The sequence below is a fragment of the Phyllostomus hastatus genome, unplaced genomic scaffold, assembly GCF_019186645.2.
Source record: "Phyllostomus hastatus isolate PE091 unplaced genomic scaffold, TTU_PhHast_1.1 phas_contig_38, whole genome shotgun sequence".
Lineage (NCBI taxonomy): Eukaryota > Metazoa > Chordata > Mammalia > Chiroptera > Phyllostomidae > Phyllostomus > Phyllostomus hastatus.
In genome coordinates, this window is record NW_025333869.1 from 7,122,132 (window position 1) to 7,144,569 (window position 22,438).

Genomic DNA, 22,438 nt, shown 5'->3' on the forward strand with positions numbered 1-22,438 from the left:
GTGTATATTTCATCTTTTTTTTCTAATTATCCCCAGTAAGGGGGCTAATCCACACAGATTTAAGCATGACTGCCAGGCAGATTATTCTGGCAAGTTATTCCAGTGGTATGTTTGAACTATCTTGAGGTTTAGAGTCAACTCTGTAGGAGGAAAATCTTACCCTAGCTATTACTGCCACCAGTAACCCTTCATTTCAACACAAATGTGAAAACATGTTTTTAGCCTAGCTGGGGTAGAAAAAAATGCGAAGAATAAATTTCACTTTAAACCCAGAAAGATGTTTTTAAATAGAGACACCCATTATGTTTACACTGGAGTGGACTTCAGTTCTGTTTTCACCCTTTATTGGGAACGCAGGACAACATTACAGTTTTTGATCATTGAATGAACAAATGTGGTGATATGGTATTGAACAAACTGAATGATGAGAGTAAGTAGGTTTCCGTTCAGCAGGTAGGAAAGAGAACAGGTCCAAGATCTTCAGAGATAACCATGTTACTACTCAGCCACCAAAGGGTTTTGGCTTCAATTCATTAATGGCTGGAAGGACAGCCAGTCTGGTCAACAATCTTCATCACAGCAAATTGGTATCTGCACAATTTTTCAACCTAATTGTAGGTATAAGAGAACTCTACACTAACTCATAAATTGATCTGGATAACGACTAAAGTGTCCTCCATTTGCAGGTTGGCAAAATCTTCAGAGTGACTGTTGGAGCAAGGAGCCTTTCATGTGCTCCCAGTTATTATATAGTGCATAGAGGCTAGTAAGTGTTAGTCCTGCTAGACCACCTCGTGCTACCCCTCGAAGACCACCTGAGAGAGAGAAAAATAATATTTGTATTGCATAGTGTCCTAACATCAATGGATTAAACAAGAGTATTATAGAATTGAGACATAACCATTTATGTTTATAAATACTGTCCCAAACAGGAGAGTAAAAGTTTTAAAAGAAACCAATCAGGAGACAAAGTCCCTAAATGACTTGTTTAATATACATGCTATATTTCGTATTTTAATAAAATCTTTTCACTTTTAATGTCACAATTTATACCTAAAATTATCAGCATTAACAGTTTGGCTTTTTTCAATCAGACTTGTTCTTAATACTTTTTATAAAAGATCTTAGGCTTATTACCATTGCATTACCAGCCAGATCAGTAATTTCCTGCTAGTCAAAACAGTTTAGACTTCATTGGCACTATCAAGTGACTTAAAGTGATATATAAACAAGGCCATACCCTCTATGGAAATGGCATTAACCTTTGGACTCTACAGGCGTCAAAATACTAACTTGGAAGACTGAAGTAGAGGTGGTAAGATGATTATAACAAAGCTTTGAGTTAGGTGCTGAAGAAGAAGTACCAACTTCCCTGTCCCTCATTCCAACACTGATGTGTCGGACAATATTCTATTACAAATACTGAGCAGTGAGGCTCTTGGCATCATTGCACTAGTTGAAAAACACTTAAGGATTAACTAAATGTTTTGTTTAAAATGCAGAAACAAAACTCAACCAATTAACTGAAGTAAGTACCCACATCTACTAAGAAATTTACTCAAACTTTTAAGAGAATATGAGTTTCACAAACAGGTGGGGACCATAAACTTCAGGTAGCCTATATTTTACCTATGGAGTATTTGTTTTAAGTTGTTTTAGGAAAGCAAAGGGAATGCAGCTGTGGCCTAGTAATTACCTTATGAGAAGTAGGAGACATTAAATTCTGTGAAATTCAGTGATGTTGCCCAGTTTACTTCAAGCCAATCATTTCTGCAATGACATCCTGCCAGATGGCTCTAGCTAACAGATTAAAGGTCTACTCCTTCCAAGAGCTTCTGAAGTCTGGAGTTCTGATAGCTAACCTGCTTAGGTTTCTACTATGAAATGCCTTACTTATCTCGCTCAAACAGATCCATACAGAAACTGCTTACATCATCTCTAAAATAGATGTCAAATATGTGTGTGTGTGGGGGATCGGAGACATCAAAAACATTTAAATAGGAGGTGTCTCCTTGAAGTCCAGATCTCTGTATATCTTGCTTTAGTTACGACTAGACATTACAGTTGAATTTGCAACTGTATTCGATGTGTCTGAAATATAATTTAAAACAATTAGTTCAGTTTAGTAAGGACCTACCTCGTATTTCTGACCTGTCAGGTCAATAAAAAAGATAATGAACTATAATTAGACCTAATTCTTAAAATGGAAAAAAAAACTACAAAGTGCAGAATAAATGCTAAGCTACCTGCAGCAACATCACTATGACTCAGTTAATAGATCTAAACTTTTTGAGTGTAATAAGCAAACAAATTATAAAAATTTAATACTCTAATCTGTTCTGATTCAACCCAAATCAAAAGTTAAGATGGCCTCACTGCTGTTTATTATTTGAAAAATGATGGAAGGCATGTAACTGAAAACACTAAATTGCAGATACTATTTCCTGGGACAAAACATTTAGACTTATTGCCCTGGACCTTGAATAAATTAAGAACCATAGGGCTCTGAAGTCTACCTACTGGTTTGGAAATAGCCAAACTGTTACTGCCAGTTGGCCCTTTTGGAAGGATTTTCATAATAGTTTTCAGCAATCAAATAAGCACCCCCCACCCTACCCCGGGGGAACAATAAGGCTTTCAGATACTTTGACCAAAATGAAACAGTTCAAATCAATTAAGTTACTTCTTTGAAGACTAGAAAAAAGTTATTTCCAATAAGACATAAAAAATACGCAGTGTTTTACTAAGTACCGTTAATCCTGACTCATGGATAGCTTTTTATCACATACCAACCATGTTTTAGTTTTATTTTTAACTCTTACTACTAATTTCAGAGTTTTCTACCTGGTTATCTGTTAAATATTTAAGGACCTTGGCTTTAGGCTTTCTGTACACCAACAACTTCTGCCCAACTAAGCACAGGAAGCTGATTAGCAAATCAGCTTGCTTTGCACACAGAATAATCAAATAAGGCCAACGGTCAGTCTCCGCAAAGCACAACAAACACGAGACCTGTGTTTCACAGTTTTACTTTCTATCTTTTGGATCCTTACACACTCCTTGAAAGGGAAAATATTACCTCTTTTAAGCTTGGGGAAATGAGGTCCAAATTATCTAAATACCTTTTGTGAGGCAGAGAGTAGATTAGTGGCAGAGCTTGCACAATCTGACATTCTTTAGAGCAGGAATTGGCAATTTTTCTTAAAATGGCCAGAAAATAAGTATTTTAGGCTTTGACAGATCAAAGGTTATTATAAAACATTTACGTAAGTTTTAAAATGTTAACTTAAAAAAATGTAAAACACAGGGAACAGACATCTGGCAAACAGGAACTGGTGGCTCCTGCTTTAGAGTAACAGCCTAACCTACACACTGAGATGACTACTGAACTTAAATTTTTGTTAAATTTATTATTTTTGAAAAGTATGGTAAAATACACATAACATGATATTTAACATTTTAAGTGTGCAGATCATTAGCATTAAGTACATTGGCACTACTGAGTTACCATCATCACCATCAATCTCCAGAGAACCTTCATCTTCCAAAACGGAAACTCTGCACCTGTTAAACAGTATCTCCCCACTCCTCCTCCCAGGCTAATGCCCAATTTAAGTTTTATTATGTTGATAAATATTACTCACTTTTTTACTTTTATCAAAGTAGTCCAAGACATAATTGTCAAAGATAGTACTGAAAGATTTTTGTGATGCACAACAGTCTGGTGTGCTCCCCATCCTCACCCTAATTCCCAGTTCCCTATTCTTTGTTCTTTACCTTCATGACTCTAAAGAACATGATTATCTTGCTATTTCTTGATTTTCAATGGTAGAGATTGTCTTTTGACTCCCTACTATGAAAACTGTTAAGTCTTAAATTGTACAAATGTGCTTGCAGCAGAAAGGAAGTAACTGGCCTCCTCATTTATGTGTCAATGAAGAGAAGAGAGGTCACTTTTGTTGTATAAACAAAGAAACTGAAATTCAGACAAGTTACTGTCTTGTTCACACAGATGTTTACTGCTGGGCAAACCAGTGTGATTCCAAAGCCCATTGTCTTTTTCACCACATAGAGAGAAAGGAACAATCAAATATCTTGAAAGGAGTAATAAGTTGAGCTGGGCCTTAAGGATGGACTGGATTTCAAATTTATCTATTTGGTCATATGATATGTACAAGGAAGGTATGGGAGAAATGTTTGGAAAGATAGGTTAGGACCAGAGCATGGAAGACTAGGGTGAAAAAGAAGTTTAAATTTAGGTTGAAAGGCAATGTGTCGCCATCAAAGGTTTTTGGACAGGGAATATTAGAATTACAACCTTCCTTGAGAAAGATTAAGCCAGATATAGTGAGCAGCTAAGATGGAATCGAGGAAGAAGCCTAAAGTCAAAATGATCAATGACAAATACTGCTAGAGAAGTTCAGGTTTTGTGATAAGGGCCTCAAGGAATAGGTGGTAAACTTCACAATGGATGAAATGAGGGGATGGTGACAGAAAGGTAAAAATTGAAGGTGACTGGGTCACTAGAAGGCTGTTTCCTGCTTGTTTTTTCTTTGTTAGAGTGGAAGCAATGTGTGACTTTGAACAGCATGGTGGCTAACTTTGCTGTGCTTCCCTCACCACAGTCCCATCCATTTCTTCCTTGCAATCCCAGTTCTTCCATGCAAGACTAAACACACTAAAATACTATCTGTTGTTTTTGACTTCCCACATTACTGTGTCATTTTAGAACTATTTTTCACCAGATCCTTAGTCTTTTTGGTGGGGGGTTTTCTGTGGGTGATAGGAAGTATCTCAGGCCCTCTTTGAGAATCTTACAGAAGTTCTAGAGGGTTTTTCAACCCTTAGTGAACACTGCTGATATAAACTTTGTACTCAGGAGAAGGGTGAAAGTTTAATTCTTTGGAAGTTACAATACACAATATAAGGCTTATAAATAAGTAGAAATGCTAGTACTTAGGAGGTAAGATTAACTGATGCCCAGTTAAGCCAAATTCTTTACTGTGGCCTATGAAGCTCTATCTTTTCCATGGTTTAGTTCCTTCCAAGTTTTTTTGGCTCCAGATTCTACTACTATTCCTAATGCCTTTGAATTCCCACTTCAGGGCTTTTGATTGTGCTATTATCCTTATCTATCTAAATCACCCCCTCCAGATCCATATCACATGTGCCCTCATCTGTTGGTGTTTGTTCAAATATCACCTTCTCCTTGAAGCCAGTCTCAAATGCCTTGGTACAGTTTTGCATGTATGCCTTAGTCTGATTCAGAATAAACGGCTGAATGTTAGAGATTACTTGAGCAAATAATTTACATATTTCAAATATTAATAATGAATGCCAAATTGCCCTTCAAGGCACTTGCTTATCTTTTGCCAATATTAAATGTTATCTACCATCACCTTACTTAAGCTAGTTGGTGAAAAATATTATCTTCATGTCTTATTTTGCTTTTCCCTGGTTGCCCATGAAACTGAGTAACTTCTATTGTTTAGCAACCATTTGTATTTTTTTCCTGAAGTGTTTTGTCATATCCTTACTTCATTTTTTAGTGGGTTGTCAGTTTAAGTGATTTGTTGATATGTTTTACATATTATGACAGCTGTCTGCCTAATTTATATGTTATATGTATTTTTATTTACTGGAAGAATGTTGATGCTAGTAATAGCAATAAAGAAGTCATCAAAAGGCTCCTTTTTACATACAGAATTTAATTTTGAAAGCCTTGCATTCATGGATAAATACTGCCTATTAACAATAACACCAATGACAATTGCTTAAATTGATAACTTAGATTTGTATATCTTTTTACTTTTACTTAGTTTGCTTTTATTAAGATGACTTTCTTATGGAAGGAATAGGATTAACAGATCAGGGACTTTTTGTGAGTGGAAAGCGGAGCCCATGTCTTGGTTTGAGGCTTTATTTTCTGAAGGTAAGTGACCAGGTGTCTTAAACATTCCTAAATTTATGGATGATAACAAAACTATAACCGTTCTTGTTCTGGTAAAATACTAGCCATTATTAAACAGATTTTCATATGCTACAGGAAATCTAACAATGACATCTCATGCCTTCTGGGGAATATTTACCTAGTTCATTAAGTAAGCATTAGGCCTAAACTAAAATCATATCAGAACTAGTACTTAAAAAAAAAGAAAACTTTTAGCCTCTTTTTGTTCTGACAACACATTTTCTCATGTGGTATTTTCCCTCATAATTTCTCTTTCTACTGAGCAGCTGGAAAGTATACTTTTGTACTAAAGTGTCTACATTAAATCATAATGCTTTCATTCTAAACCCTTTCCTTTTTTAAAATTTCTGGTTTTAAAGAGCACACTGGGGATTGGAAATATTTTAGGTCAGTAGGAATTAGCCATTCCCTAAATGTAAAATTCTTAAAAAGATTTATTTTCAGAGAGAGAGGAGAAGGGAGAAAGACAGGGAGAAGAAAAACACCGATGTGTGAGAGAAACACCACTTGGTTGCATCTTGCAAACCCCCACGGGGGCTGGGCCCTGGCCTGCAACCCAGGCATGTGCCCAGACTGGAAATCGAACCTGTGACCTTTTCAGTTCACAGGCTGGTGTTCAATACACTGAGTCATACCAGCCAGGTCTAATGTAAAATTCTTTCCTTAACAGTTTATGGTGGCTCTAGGCTAAGTGCCCGAACTCTTCCATATCTGAAAGTTGAAATTACATTTTGTATTCATGTCAAATTCATAATTCTGTGCTTTGTCTTCTTAAGTTTATCCCAAGCCAGAAATCAACAAGACTCCAATTTGCTTCTGATTTTAGAGTGACTTTGATGTTCTGAGCCAGGAACTATGAAGTAATGGCTGGATTGTGGTTCAGCAGATTATTTACTTCCTCTATGTTTCACAACTTAATGGAAACTGCAATCAGCTTATCACCTGACAGAGTTAATGGATAATCCTTTTCTCTTCTGAACCAAGGGCATTCTCTTATATAATTTATAATTTATAAGTTGAAGCTAACCCAAGCTATCACTGCAAGGAAGTTCTTGACACAGAAAGCAAGGATCCCATGTCTTTTGATAGTATCAATATTTAGCCTTTCCTAGCTTTTAAATATGCATAATGTCTTAGATGGTAACTTGCATTCTTATACTCAGAACTGCCCTTAACACAGGAAATGCCATAATGGCTTACAGGGAGTAAGAAAATAGGGAACGGTGGAGACCCAGATGGAGCTTCAGTGCTCATCCACTGGGGTAGAAGCAGCTGCCCACTCTGCTCCGGTCATTTGACACCATGCAATGGAACTTGGTGTATTCCACTTATTCAAAAGAAGCTGTAATTCCAGAATTTTGTGAAATCTGATGTTTTTTAAAAATTAGATTGTCATTTAAAATATAGTTTGGGCCGCTCTGACCATTGTGGCTCAGTTGGTTGAGTGTTGCCCCACTGAGTGAAAAGTTGCTGGTTTGATTCCTGGTTAAGTCAGTGAGCTCCCAGTACGGGGTGAGCAAGAGGCAGCCTATTTATTTCACACAAATTTGTTTCTTATAAAAAAAAAAAAAAATCTGAAAAAAAAAAAAAAAGGGCCAACTAATCCTTGCTGTTTGAGTGTCACCTTTGTGCTGCCAATTAAAACTTAAAATTCTTTTGTCTGATTCTACAGATTTTCAATGTGAAAAGTATTTTTAAGTTTTTAACAAGACTTTTTGATGCCAACACATTTCATGGACATATTCTACCTGCAAGCTCTGTTTGTTGTGTCAACATATCCATAAATGTTGCAATAAGTTTTGTGAGCTGTTAGGGATAAAATTTCAAAAGTAATTTATTTTCAATATAGAAAAGCCTCTCACTCTATGTTATTAGGAAAACTTGGATTCTATAATCATGTGACTTTTTTTTGTTTCTAGTAAAAATTAAGCAAAAATGTCTAACATATATGATAGAGGAATTCCTACCAAACCCCCCCCCCAGGAAAAAAAAAACAGAATTATTTGTTAGTATTTCTTATTAGACACAGTCAATCAAGTGTCTAATAAGAAAGCAATCAAGCAAATAAAAGTGCTTTTCAGAGGCAGGAGTACAACAGGACTTATGCAGTTTAATTAAACTATTTAAAACTAAAATGTGATGAAAAATTTGGAGCTGTCATTGCTTATATGACATTTTGAAAAATGTCATCTTAATACTGTGCTCATCTATAAAATTGGGGTGTGATTATCACTTCATGGTGTTTTAAATGAAACAAATAATTATTTATTACTGAGAGTATACTCATAATTCAGTAAATGTTAATTCTATTTTAGAGGAGAATTTGGTTTTGATCTTCACCCAGACCATTCTGGTTCAACTCTTAGGGCTTTATTTTTCAAAATTAAATGGTATTTAGTTTATCAATGTTCATTTGTAACAGTATTATTTAAAGCAGCCAAAGGTGGAAGCAACCCAAGTGTCCATTGAGAGATGAATGGATAAACAAAATGTGGCATATATGTATGATAGAGTACTATTTGGCCTTAGAAAGGAAAGAATCGTGACACCACATTAAAAAAAAAAAAAAAAAGAAACTTGAGGGCCCTGTATTAAATGAAATAAGCCAGTCACAAAAGGATAAATACTGCATGATTCTACTTACAGGAGGTACCTAAAGTAGTCAATCTCAGATACAAAGCAAAATGGTGGCTCCCAGGGGCTGAAGGGAGAAATGGGGAATTGTTTAATGAGTTGAGTTTCAGGTTTGCAAAACGAAGTTGTGGAGACAGGTTGCACAACAGTGTAAATATAACATTACTGAACTGTATACTTAAAATATGGTGTAGATGGTCAATTTTACGTTATATGTATTTTACCAAAACTAAAAAACAAACATACAAACAAAAACCACAAAACAATCACTGGGTTTCTGAGAACACTAGGTGATACTGGGGAAAAAAAAAGTATCAAGTTTTTTTTTTGCAAACTATGAATAAAAAGTACACTTCAGCTGTACAAAGAGACAGCTCTCTATTCACTATTTCCTACCTGTACATTTATACAACATGCCCGTCATGGTTCCAGCTGCTACTGTATTGAGGTCATCTTCTGCACCTCGTGTTTTCTCAATGATGACACCAAATGCACTATAAAGCAAAGCTATAGGGGAAATAGAACTGATCAGTAGTAATAAAAAAGCGATCGCAAGTCAGTGTGGAAATTGTATTTAGATAAATATATCCTACAGACATCATCATACAAGTATTCCAAGGTATATATATATAAAGAGTGATCAAAATGGAATAGTACATATACTCACTTAAATCAAAAAGGAGGATGAACTATATTCACTAATATGTAAAGCAGGCACATGATTATGACTCTGAATAAGCAAAGATGATGTTTGGAAAGATTCAGAAGAAATATTAATAGTAGCTATTAATGAAAAGTACCACTGAGGAGTCCCAGGAAGAATACTTTTAATTTTCACTTGTATTTTATTTATAATAATTATACTTTGGATTTAGAAACAAAAACGACATGTATTTCTATTATAAAAAATATAGCTAAAAAAAGTGAAGTTTGGTTGCTGAATGTGTAAAAACTATGAAACTACTACTATTTAGTTTTAACAAGATCTTCCACCTCCCTATGCCTCTAAAGATTTCTATTATCCATGAATGCATTAATCTAGTGATTTTCAACCTTTTTCATCTCATGGTACACATAAACGAGTACTAAAATTCTGCAGCACACCAAAAAATATACTTTTTACTGACCTGACCAAAAAAAAGTATAATTTTGATTCATTCACACCAGACAGCTACTGTTGTGTTGTTGGCTATCATTTTTAAATTCGACAATCTAAGCGAAAAGAGGTCAGTGCTCTTGACTAAATAGTCAAGTATTACAAAGCTTTAAAATTTTTTGTGGCATACTGGTTGAAAATTGCTGCATTAATCCTTTTCCTTACCTGTTATCAAAATTGCCACATTTGATTCTTCAACATTATACCAAGATCAGCCTTACAAATACTGAGTTTTTAGAGTTTCATAGAGGATTTTCTTCCTGTTTCAATATTTTTAACTGAAATTGAACTTGAGCAGGACATTGTGATAAATCATATTACAAAGGGAACACATGGTGTGACTGGCCATCCCAATGTGTCCAAGACTGAGGGTTTCCTGGTACATGGGACCTTCAGTGCTAAAACTAAGAAAGTTCCGGGTAGAACACAATGGATGATTACTCTAGGTATACAAACAATCAAACAGAGCAAAGGAGGGTGGCTGTGCGTGGAGGATGGGGGCAATGAGGAAATAGGCAACATTTGGAAGCTGCCATTTATTAGGATTCCAAATACGAGCTGTACTTCAACTGTGCTTCATAGTGTGAAAATGTACTACTGCATTTTTCGGACCATAAGATGCATCTAGGTTTTAGAGGAAATTAGGAAAAAAATTTTTGAAGCAAAAAAAATGTGGTAAAATACTTATTAACATAAATAACAATATCTCACAAATGTAAATGTAAAACTACACTCAGACTATAAGATGCACCCCATTTCCTCCCAAATGTGTGTGTGGGGGGGGGGGTGGGGGCGCGTCTTACAGTCCAAAAAATAATGGGTATTTTCAAATTTATAACAAGACTAGGATATTACTGTGTCAACAAAGGCCTTTTCTATCTTTCAATAGATGCCTACATTTTTCCCTTACTTAATCTGCCATATTTAAAAGTTTTTCAGGCTTTCAACTAAGTTATGAAGAAAACTGTGGAAGTTAGGGCATAAGTGCCACAAATAGGTAGGTTTATTTGAAGTCACGAGTAAAGAGTCAATCATATTGAAAGCGCTGGGGTCTAAGTATTATTAAACTTCCCCCTGCCTAGAACTGCAAATGCTTAAAAACAAACAAACCAACAAACAAAAAAACAAAATAAAACTGCAAATGCTTTCATCACCTTGACAAAGCCCCTAATGCAACTGTGGCAATTAAGTCTGGGAAATCTACTCAGGTAAAAAGAATGCTGAACCAGCCTTAGAAAACAGAGCAAGAGGGCTTGATTCACCTATCATATTTAACTACAGGATCTGAACCATTTGCCTCGGACCTAAATTATCTGGATTTCATTTTTGTTAAAACGTGACTTTATTAGGGTTTTAAAAGATTTAAAACATTCAGAAATGATATACAAGATAGTATTAGCACCTAGGTTTATTTTATGTAGTTTCTGGTCTTTTCTAAGTAGTAGCTATACTGCCGACAAGAGTGGATTTAAACAATTTTTAATATACAAGGATTTTAAAAATTTTGGTTGATCAAATTGTTCATGTTATGTGTATATTCGTTCTTTGCATCAATAATTTATTATCAAGTGAAATCTCTACTTACCCAAAGAACCTAGAGTATTAGCCCAAAGTGCCCCTTGCCTGGTCACCATGTTCAAAATTCTACAAGGGCAGAAAGACAAAGAATCTCTATTTAGAATAATTATTTCTCTAGTAATTTAAAAAAACATACTTGCAGCTATTTAAAAACTATAAACTCAATTCCTAGTTTTCTTCATTAAAAAACTTAGTACCTCCTTAGAATTCAATAAGGATGACTTTCACTTTATAGAAATATAAATGAAGGTAGGTTAAAACCTCCAACCTTTTTGAGCAACCAGTGAGGAAATTTCTCATAAAATATATAACAAACACAAAAAGGCTTTCAATGACAGCCTGAAATTTATTTTATAAAGAATTTTACAGAAACTGATCTGTATAAAAAATGCCATTATAATGAACAAACTAGCTTAGAAGTTGTTTTTTTTTTTTTGGGGGGGGGGAGGATATATTTAGAATATTACATAAAATCAAAGCATGGAATATTATAGAAGATAAAGCAGAATTAAAAATACTCAAAGGAAAAAGCAAACCAGAATGCATGTGAGGGAAACTCAGTTCTGCCTTGTACCAGTGCCACCTGCCACCAGAACAGTGACAGAGGCAACTGGAAGAAGAAGAGGGGACATTCCTCTTCCAGCAATGTAACACCATCACAGTAATGATTCTGCCTGGACAGCTGACTACTGCTGGAGATTACAGGATTACAGCAACAAACAGACAAAGAACTTAAAATTTAATGCTTAATAATAAAAATTTGTATTACTCCTAAAATATTGTTTTGGAGAGTATATTGTTTCTAATTAATTATTTACTAATATTGTATTTACTATTATATTTTAAGTTTAACATACTGCTTTCACACTTGTCACAAGTTTTTAAAACTATGAATTTTCACCACTGTACTGTTTATCAACAGCACTGCAAATTGGCAAAATTCTTTGGGACACAATTAGGCATACCTCCATTTATTTGGCCTTTACCTACTTCTCACTTGAATCATCTGTCTTATTAAGCCTTAAAGGCATAAAATATAGACAGCCTAAGCCTTACCTAAGATGGCGAAATAGTAAGTAATAAAACAAGACTTTGAAGCTACATAGATCCATCTAACCTGAAACCTTCCCTTCTTTCCATTTTTAAATGCTGTATTCCTATTTAGGAAGAGAAGGATGATTATATAAAAAATGGTGTATAATATTTTTGAAAAATGCAAACTAATTCATCTCCCTATAAAAAGTTACTATTACTGTTTTACAAAACAAAAGAGTGACACTCTGATTGGTGTGGCTCAGTGGGCTGGGTATTGTCTTGCAAACTGATCACAGTCACAGTTCCCAGGACTCCTGAATGGGGCACATGCCTGGACTGCCTGCCAGGTCCCTAGTTGGGGGTGTGTGGGTGTGTGAGAGGCAACTGATGTTTTTCTCCCTCCCTTCCTCTGCCTAAAAAGAAATAAAATCTTAAAACAAACAAACAAACAAACAAACAAACAAAAGCTATCTTTTCTAGGAGACGCCCTGCCTTCAAACTGATGCTTAACACTGGGGATATGTTTCATTAACAATATGGAAGGCAAGAAAGAGATGGGACATAATTAGTCTTGGTTGACGGTTGTTGAGGACAGGTTATGGTTCACGGGTGTTCACTGTACTATTCTATTTTTGTATATGTTCCAAATTCTCCATAATTCAAAAAGAAAAAATTATTGGTGTAAGGGACAAATATTAAGAATATAAATATAAAAACATTCAAGGATCTGGGCTAGTTAAACAAGGGCAATGATCCACAGAGTAATAGGACTATGAAAAAACTGACTTGCCTTCAGGATTCCCAAGGTCTAATTCTAGCAGATACCTGCTGCCATCTGCTGGCTAAACAAATAATGAAGATGGAATTTAAAGTGTCCTAATACAAAACCAAGAGCCACTGAAAAATATATACTGTGATTCCACTCATATAAAATATAAAAACATGCAAAATTAAACAATATATTAGGAAAATATAAACAGGGACTGGTCATATTTCTTAAGTAGGGTGAAGATAACACATATACACTTTCTGACCTTTTTAGTTGTACTTCCTCTACTCTGCAAATCAATTTTCCTAGAATACTGTCTTATTCCTTTGGAACTATCTGTACGTTTCTAGAAATTTCATTTAAATTTTTGGCAGCTTTCCATTTCAGAAATGGAAAGTGAAGCTACATTCAAGTCAAATAATGCAGATCCAGCAATCACTTATATCTAGTGCCTTTTATTTCATTACCTTGTCCTATGGTTCTGCATGCCCCTGAACAATCCAAATAATGTACTGCTAATTCAACAATTTGAAAAGCAAGTTATATAGGCCTACCAAATAAAATATGTAATAAAACAAAACACGTGTAGCTGAAGTTAGGCTGGGGTAGCATCAGCTGATTGAGGGACACTGACTCAAAAATCACTCCTTTTAAAAGCTTAAGCCTCAGTAGTGTGATTTGTTTAGTTCCTTTTATCTTGAAGAAAAATAAAATTGATCAATAAATAGAATATCAATACCCTAAACATCTGTAATCTCAACATTGTACTCATCGATCCAACACAGCAGAGGTTAATATTCAAGCATGACTACATCAGATGATTACATGAGACTTACTGTACATTTCTTGGTTTGGACCAGGCCATGTTCTGGGTTTCTTTCAATCCTAGCCGTAGACCATTCACTGCCCCAAATGCAGCCCCTAGTAAATCATAGTAACAATTCATGCAAGTAATACATCTTTATATTTAAAAAGTGTACTTCTGACTTTTTCATTTTTATAAAGTAGGAAAGAATGAAAAATGTAAATAATGATTCTTTAAAAAACGTGAAAGCAACATTTTAATTGTTTTAAGTCTCTGACTACCTGCATTAAGGACACTTAAAAAAAATTATTGTACTCACCTGTCATACAACATCCTCCAATAGTAAAGAAGGCCAGTTCAAATCTGCCCCGGGTTTTATTAGCTCCAGTTGGTAAAATAAACTCATCTGTATCCTAAAGGGATAATATAAAAACCATGCTGAGTTCCCCTCAAGAGAGAATACCTGCAAATGTTTTTTAATTTGTTAAAGTAGTTTTTCACATAAAGTAAAACCTTGTATTAACTAAAACTCAAATATGCGTAGTCAAAAACAAAACTTTCTACACCACCAGCAACACTTAAATCAAAGTGCAATGAAATATACAAGATTTACAGTTATGCTAATTAGTTCTTAGGAGGGGTTCTTCTTCAAAACTGCTTCTCAATGAAAGTTTGATGGGTTGTAACGTAAAGTGCCTTATGTAATGATAAATATATTTTTCAAGATTTTATTTTTTTTCAAGATTTTATTTATTTTTAGAGGGAGGGGAAGGAAGGGAGAAAGAGGGGGAGTGAAACATCAATGTGTGGTTGCTTCTCGTGCACCCTCTACCAGGGACACGGACCACAACCCAGGCATATGCCCTGACTGGGAATTGAACCGGCAATGCTTTGGTTCACAGGCCTGCACTCAATCCACTGACCTACCAACACCAACCAGGGTGATTTTATTTATTTTTAGAGAGGGGGAGGGAGGAAGAAAGAGAGGCAGAGAAACATCAATTTGCGGTCTCCTCTCACTTGACCCCTACTGGGAACCTAGCCTGCAACCCAGGCACTCCTGACTGGAAATCAAACCTGCAACCCTTTGGTTCACAGGCCACCACTTAACCCATGGAGCCACACCATCAGCCAGGGCAGTAATGGTAAATCTGAAGCAACACTGCCACAGAGTTTATGAAGAACAGCCCTAGAGAAAGGTAAACTGAAAGCTATGAGAAGTTACAGTTGACATAATAACAATCTGGAAGAAGAAAATAGCTACTATTTATCAGGCACCATTTACAATGTGTAAGATTACATGTGCATTAAAAAAAATGAGCAGAAACTATAAAAGCACAATACCTTGGATCAGTTATGCAAGGTCAAAATTACCTTTTATTTATTTTTAATATATTTTATTGATTATGCCACTAAAGTTGTCCCATTATTCATCCTTCACTTCCCCCACTCATTCCCCCTTTAGTTCATGTCCATGTGTCATAAGTTCTTTAGCTTCTACATTTCCCATACAATTCTTGCCCCCCTCCCCCGTCTATTTTCTACCTACCATCTATGCTACTTATTCTCCATACCTCCCCCGCCTCTCCTCCCACTTCCCTGTTGCTAACCCTCCATGCGGTCTCCATTTCTGTGGTTCTGTTCCTGTTCTAGTTGTTTGCTTAAATTGTTTTTGTTTCAGGTGTGGTTGTTAATAATTGTGAGTTTGCTGCCATTTTACTGTACATGTTTTTTATCTTCTTTTTCTTAGATAAGTCCCTTTAACATTTCATATAATAAGGGCTTGGTGATGATGAACTCCTTTAACTTGACCTTATCTGAGAAGCACTTTATCTGCCCTTCCATTCTAAATGAAAGCTTTGTTGGATAGAGCAATCTTGGTTGTAGGTCCTTGCCTTTCATGACTTGGAATACTTCTTTCCAGCCTCTTCTTGCCTGTAAGGTCTCTTGAGAAATCAGCTGACAGTCTGATGGGAACTCCTTTGTAGGTGACTGTCTCCTTATCTCTTGCTGCTTCTAGGATTCTCCTTCATTTTAATCTTGGCTAATGTAATTATGAAGTGCCTTGGAGTGTGCTTCCTTGGGTCCAACTTCTTTTGGACTCTCTGAGCTTCCTGGACTTCCTAGAAGTGTATTTTCTTTGCCAGATTGGGGAAGTTCTCTTTTATTATTTGTTCAAATAACTTTTCCTCTTTTTGCTCTTCCTCTTGTCCTCCTGGTACCCCTGTGATTCGGATGTTGGAACATTTAAAGATGTCCTGGAGGTTCCTAAGCCTCTCATTTTTTTAAATTCTTATTTCTTCATTCTTTTCTGATTGTATGTTGTGTCTCCCTTCTGGTCCACTCCATTGATGTGAGACCCAGTTTTCTTTCCATCGCTATTGCATTTTTCTTCATTTCACTTATTGTAGCCTTCATTTTTTCATCTAATTTGTGACCAAATTCAACCAATTCTGTGAGCATCCTGATCACCAGTGTTTTGAACTGTGTATCTGATAGGTTGGCTATGCCTCGGTCGCTTAAAAGTATTTGTTCTGGGACTTTCCTTTGTTCTTTTGTTTGAGCCATTTTTTTTTGTCTTGTCACGCCTGTTACATATGAGGGGGAGAGCCTTAGGTGTTCACCAGGGTGGGGCAACCCAGCCACTGGGTTGTGACACTGTATGTGGGGGCGGGGTCCGAGAGGGAACAATGGCACTTGCTCCGCTCTCCATTGGACTTCAGTCCATTCCACTGTTTCCCCCAAGCAAACTGGGCCTTTCTGGTGTTAGTTCCCGTATGGGTGAGCTTGTGTACCCCATGGGTCTTTCCAACGACCCCTCTTGTGAGGCTGAGAGTCTCTGCCTGCGCCTCAACCCCCACAAGTGTTTTCAATCAGTGCCCCGAGGCTCTATTTCCCCGAGATGGGACCCTGGGACCGCCTGGTCAGCCAGCCACCTTGCGTGCAGAGCCTTGCTTCACAATTGCTGCCTGGCTGGGTCTGCCGGTTGCTACCCCTCGGCTGGGGTCTGCCAGTGCTGCTGCTTGTGTGCCCAGGGTCCACCCACTGCGGTCTTGAGCGCCCGGGATGCCTTAACGCTGGTCCCAATGCTCTTTGTTCTGAGACCCCTCTATGGCCAGCTGTCCAACTCTGCCCTTCCTACCAGTCTGGATGAACGTGTCTATTTTAACTCCATACAGTTCAATTTCCTGTCATTTTGGTTGTTATTCTGTTTCTAAAATTGTTGTTGTCCCTATCTTGGCTGTGCAGGAGGCACGGAGTGTCTACCTATGCCTCCATCTTGGCCAGAAGTTTCCCTTCTTAATTATTCTTTTGATAATCTTAGAAAGCTGTAGACCCTCTTTCCAATTAATGTATACACAAAACTTGGTATGAACTTCTTGAAGGCTAACCAAGAATCCTGGGTTGAGAAATGCTACCATAAGAACACAATATGACTAACTGTACAATACAATACACTCTTATGAAGAACACATTCAATGAATTTTAGCCAAGCTTTCTGTCCAAAAAGGTTAGAAAAAATTCCAGAAGGACAGTACTTATATACTTGGCAACTCTCTAACAGGTTCCTTTGTAAAATACCTTTGTTTGCTAAATGCATTCCTGATTAGGAAGAGTATAGCTCTGTACTGATTTTTTATCTCTGGCTTATGCATACATTTAGGCAAAAATTGCGCAAATAAGCAAGCACCTCTACTATTATCACATGGAAATGGTTTTTTGGGCAATAATAAGCAAACTTTGAATAGATGCCATGCCACTCATATATTTATTATATACATAGTTTCGTAAATTGTGGGTATTTCCTATCTTTTGAACTTAATGACAATTTTAAATGGTGCTTCTGGTTTGAGGTTTCTAGAAATGCCATATTTGACTTGATGAGGTAAATAATTACCTTCCAATCCAGAATGGGTCACTAATTACAAACAAAATTTTTAAAAATGGTTGTAACGAGCATTAGTAAGCACAAGAGTATGTCTTACCAATTTACTCTTTGCTAGGGTCACTGTAATAAAGACACTATGAAGACTGAAAGCAAATATACATCAATTCATATACAAAATCACTTGAAAACAATGTGGTTACTTGTCATCGGGGTTTATAAAGTTAATAAAAATGTACTGTTTCATATAACAAAAATTTTCAAAGATTTTCAGGGAGGAGATCCTAGTCAAATTACATTAACTTCAGAGGGAACCCTACGAAATTAAAGCTTTTGGTTTCTATAAAAATATGATTACTAGCTTTAATTGTCCCAACTTTAATTGTTTTGGAATGTTTGTGAACACCTACTAACTATACTGCTGGCCAAGATGGAGGTGTAGGAAGATATACTTTGCCTCCTCACACAACCAAAAAATGATAAAAACAAATTAAAAAAACAAACAAAAAAAATCCCAGAACTGCCAGAAAACTGAACTGTACGGAAGTCTGATAACCAAGGGGTTAAAGAAGAAACTTTCATCCAGACTTGTAGGAGGGTCAGAGACAGGCAGCTGGGTGGAAGGGACAAGTGGCAAGGCAAGGCGGTGGGGTGTCTGGAGGATGGCTGGAGGACAGAGTGGGTGAGGCAGCAGCTTGCAGTCCCACATTCGTGTGTAGATAAACTGGGAGGAACAACTGGGGAGCCAGACAGACTGCGCCACCCAGGGTTCCAGCATGGGAAAAGAAAGCCTCAAACCCCATGAATGTAAATATCTGTGGGGGTTGAGGTGGTGGGATAAACTCCCAGCCCAACAGGAGAGTATACTGGAGAGACCCACAGGGTCCTAGAATGTACACAAACCCATCCACCTGGGAATTACCACCAGAAAGGCCGAAATGCTTATGGGTAGCAGGGGAAGTGAATGAAAGCCTGCAGAGAGCCCAGTGAGCTGAGCAAGCTGCATTGTTCCCTCTTGGACCCCGCCTCCATGTACAGTGCCACAACACAGTGAAGTGGATTGCTCCACCATGGCAAATACATAAGGTTCCACCTCTTACAACATAACATGTGCACTGGGACAAAGAAATATGGCCCAAATGAAAGAACGGATTAAAATTCCAAATATAGAACTAAGTGAGGAGGAGACAGCTAACCTATCAGATGCAGAGTACAAAACACTGGTAATCAGTATGCTCACAGGAATGGTTGCGTATGGTTGCAAAATACAGGAAAAAATGAAGGCTATAAAAAGTGAAATAAAGGAAAATGCACAGGGAAGGGAAGGAAACTGGGACTTAAAGCAATGGTTTGGAGCTGAAGGAAGAAAGAAACATTCAACCAGAACAGAATGAAGAAACAAGAATTCAAAAAAATGAGGAGAGGTTTAGGAACCTTAGGGACAACTTTAAACATTCCAATCATAGGGGTGCCAGAAAGAGAACAGGAAGAGCAAGAAATTGAAAACTTATTTGAAAATACAGTGCAGGAGAACTTCCCTAATCTGGGAAAGGAAATCGACTTCCAGGAAGTCCAGGAAGCTCAGAGAGTCCCAAAGAGGTTGGACCCAAGGAAGCACACTCCAAGGCACATCATACTTACATTACCCAACAGTAATGATAAGGAGAGGACCTTAAAAGCAGCAAGAGAAAAGGAGACAGTTACCTACAAAGGAGTTCCCATAAGAGTGTCAGCTGATTTCTCAAAAGAAACCTTGCAGGCAAGAAAGGGCTGGAAAGAAGTATTCCAAGTCATGAAAGGCAAGGACCTACAACCAAGATTGCTCTATCCAGCAAAGCTTTCATTTAGAATGGAAGGGCAGATAAAGTGCTTCTCAGATAAAGTCAAGTTAAAGGAGTTCATCATCACCAAGCCCTTATTATATGAAATGTTAAAGGGACTTATCTAAGAAAAAGATAAAAAACATGTACAATAAAATGACAGCAAAGTCACAATTATTAACAACCACACCTAAGAGAAAAAGAAAAACTAAGCAAACAACTAGAACAGGAACAGAACCACAGAAATGGAGACCACATGGAGGGTTAGCAATATGGAAGTGGGAGGAGGAGAGAGGGGGAAAAGGTACAGAGAATAAGTAGCATAGATGGTAGGTAGAAAATAAATGGGGAGCGTAAGAAAAGTATAAGAAATGTAGTAGCTAAAGAACTTACAAGTATGACACATGGACATGAACTAAAAGGAGGGAATGTGGGTAGGAGAGGGTGTGCAGGGTGGAGGGGAGTGAAGGAGGGAAACCGTCCCCTTCTATTCCTAGTTTACTGTTTTGTTTTGTTTTTTAACTACAAAGGAATGTTTAATTTTGTCAAATGCTTTCCTGCATCTTTTGAGGTGATCATATAGTTTCTTTTCAGGAAATTATTGATATTTCAAATGATAAATCAACATTCAGTTCCTGAGATTTCCAACAAAACTTTCTGAACTTTCTTGATCAGTTTAGGTCAGTATCCTAATAAAACAAAAGCCAACCAACCAACCAAACAAACCAAAGCAAAGCAAAAAAAGAATGCTGAAGCCAATGTGTAAATCTTTACATGTATAACCCTAATTTCAAATGTTTGTGTTCACCTGACCACTATTATATCTACAGACTTCTGAATAATGTTAATAATCTCATCTAATAAAGTAAACTACAGTAATTACACACTTTTTTTAATATGTAAAGATTTGGTTCTAGATTTCATTTAAAAAGATTCCCATGCTATACCTCCTCATTTATGTTTAACTTACTATTAATGGTTTCTTATAGCTTTGTAACAAATCACTCACTATTTTTACTGGAATGATATTTAAATTAATTACTTGTTGTTTTTAAAAACAAACTTTTAACTTGTGCACTGACCACTGACTGTTGCTTGTGATCATGGAGGCACAAACAGGGCAGCCATTTTCATTACATGCCCCACCTGCCGCTGACTTCCAGGGGATTTAAAGAAGAATTAGTCCCTTGGTTGTTTCCCCTTTGAGTTTGCTTTTTCTTCTTCTGGGAGCCAGACATTAAAACTAGGGTATTCAAAAGGAACTGCATATACAGTGAAAATTAAAAAGTGATATGCCCAGAAAAAAAAGTACAGGCTTACAAAAGAACTGAGAAGGGCTTAAGTTCATGCCTCAAGCTGGTTCTTTGAAACAGATACAGCCTGTAATAAAAATGTATTCCCACCCCATCCAACCCCAACGCAGTAACAACAAAAAAGGCAAAACTTGGGGAAAGGAATCTGATTTCCAGAGTGCTTAGTTTTCAACAACAACAAAAAAAAATCCAAGGGATACAGAAGAAATAGGAAAGCATGGCCCATTCAAAGGGGAAAAAAAATCAAGAGATATGTCCCTGAAAGCAACCTGGTAGAAAATCTACCAGGCAAAAACTTTAAAAACAATTGTATTAAGGGAGCTCTAAGAGAGATAAATATGAACATCCCAGGAGCTCAATGAACATCAAGATAATTTCAGAGACCCACACTGAGGCATATCAAAATCAAACTTTTAAAACCAAAGACAAGAAGAGAATCCCGAAAGTAGTAAGATGACCAACTCACCACTTATAGTGGATCCTCAATAAAGTTACCAGCAGATTTCTCAAGAGAAATGATAAGGGCCACAAGGCTATGAGCATATACATTTAAAGTGCTAAGAGGAAAAAGAAAGCTAACCAAGAATGTTGTATGTATTAGAACTGTCCTTCAACATTGAGAGAGACATTAAGACATTACCAAGTAAACAAAAGCTGAGGGAGTCCATGACCACTAGACCTGTCCTGAAAGATATGATCGAGGGAGTCCTGCAAGAACTGAAAGAACACTGCAAATGAAAGAACACTGGACAGTAACTCAAAGCTTTATGGAGAGAGAACAATCTCAGTAAATGTAAATATGTAGGGCAATTATAAAAGTATCATTACGACTTTGTTTTTTAACTCCACATCTTGTTTTCTACACAATTTTAGAGAAAAAAGCATTTTAAAGAATTATCAGGTATGTTTTTGGGCACACAATGTAGTAAGACACAATTCTGTGACAACAATCAAAAGGTGGCAGAGACAGAACTATAACAAAGCAGCATTTTTTTATGTTTGTGAAGTTAAGCTTGTATAAATTCAAATTAGTTGTAACTTTATGATGTTAAATATAATCTCCATGGTAACCACAAAAAATATAACTATAGAATATACACAAAGGAATGAGAAAGAAAACAAGTATTTCACTACAAAAAAAAAAAACCAAGTAAACACTAAAGATAGTAATAAAGGAAATGAGGAAAAAAAGGTTTTTTAATAAAGATTTCATTCATTCATTCATTCATTGAGAGAGGAAAAGGAGGGAGACAGAGAAGCAAAGAAACATCATGTGTGGGTGCCTCTCTCACACCCCTACTAGGGACGTGGCCAGCAACCCAGGCATGTGCCTTAGACTGGGAATCAAACTAGTGATCCACTGAGCCACACCAGCCAGAGAAGGGACAAAAATCTTTTAAAAAGGCATATTGAAAATAGCAAAATGACAAAAGTCTCTCTTTACCAGCAATCCCTTTAAAAATGGAGCCCT

The 22,438-nt window shown here is 36.7% G+C and overlaps 1 protein-coding gene across 1 annotated transcript in view; it reads right to left on the minus strand.

The window, feature by feature from the left end:
- Positions 1-327: 327 nt before the first annotated feature.
- LOC123820863 (mitochondrial import inner membrane translocase subunit Tim23) overlaps positions 328-22,438 on the minus strand; it is a 29,898-nt gene continuing 7,787 nt past the window's right edge. The window contains exons 3-7 of the mRNA XM_045841870.1: positions 14,268-14,361; positions 13,980-14,064; positions 11,347-11,405; positions 9,002-9,112; positions 328-815 (exon numbers count right to left, since the gene is read on the minus strand). Of these exons, the coding sequence (XP_045697826.1) occupies positions 700-815; positions 9,002-9,112; positions 11,347-11,405; positions 13,980-14,064; positions 14,268-14,361 (465 nt within the window). The 3' untranslated portion in view covers positions 328-699. The remainder of the gene's footprint in view (positions 816-9,001; positions 9,113-11,346; positions 11,406-13,979; positions 14,065-14,267; positions 14,362-22,438) is intronic.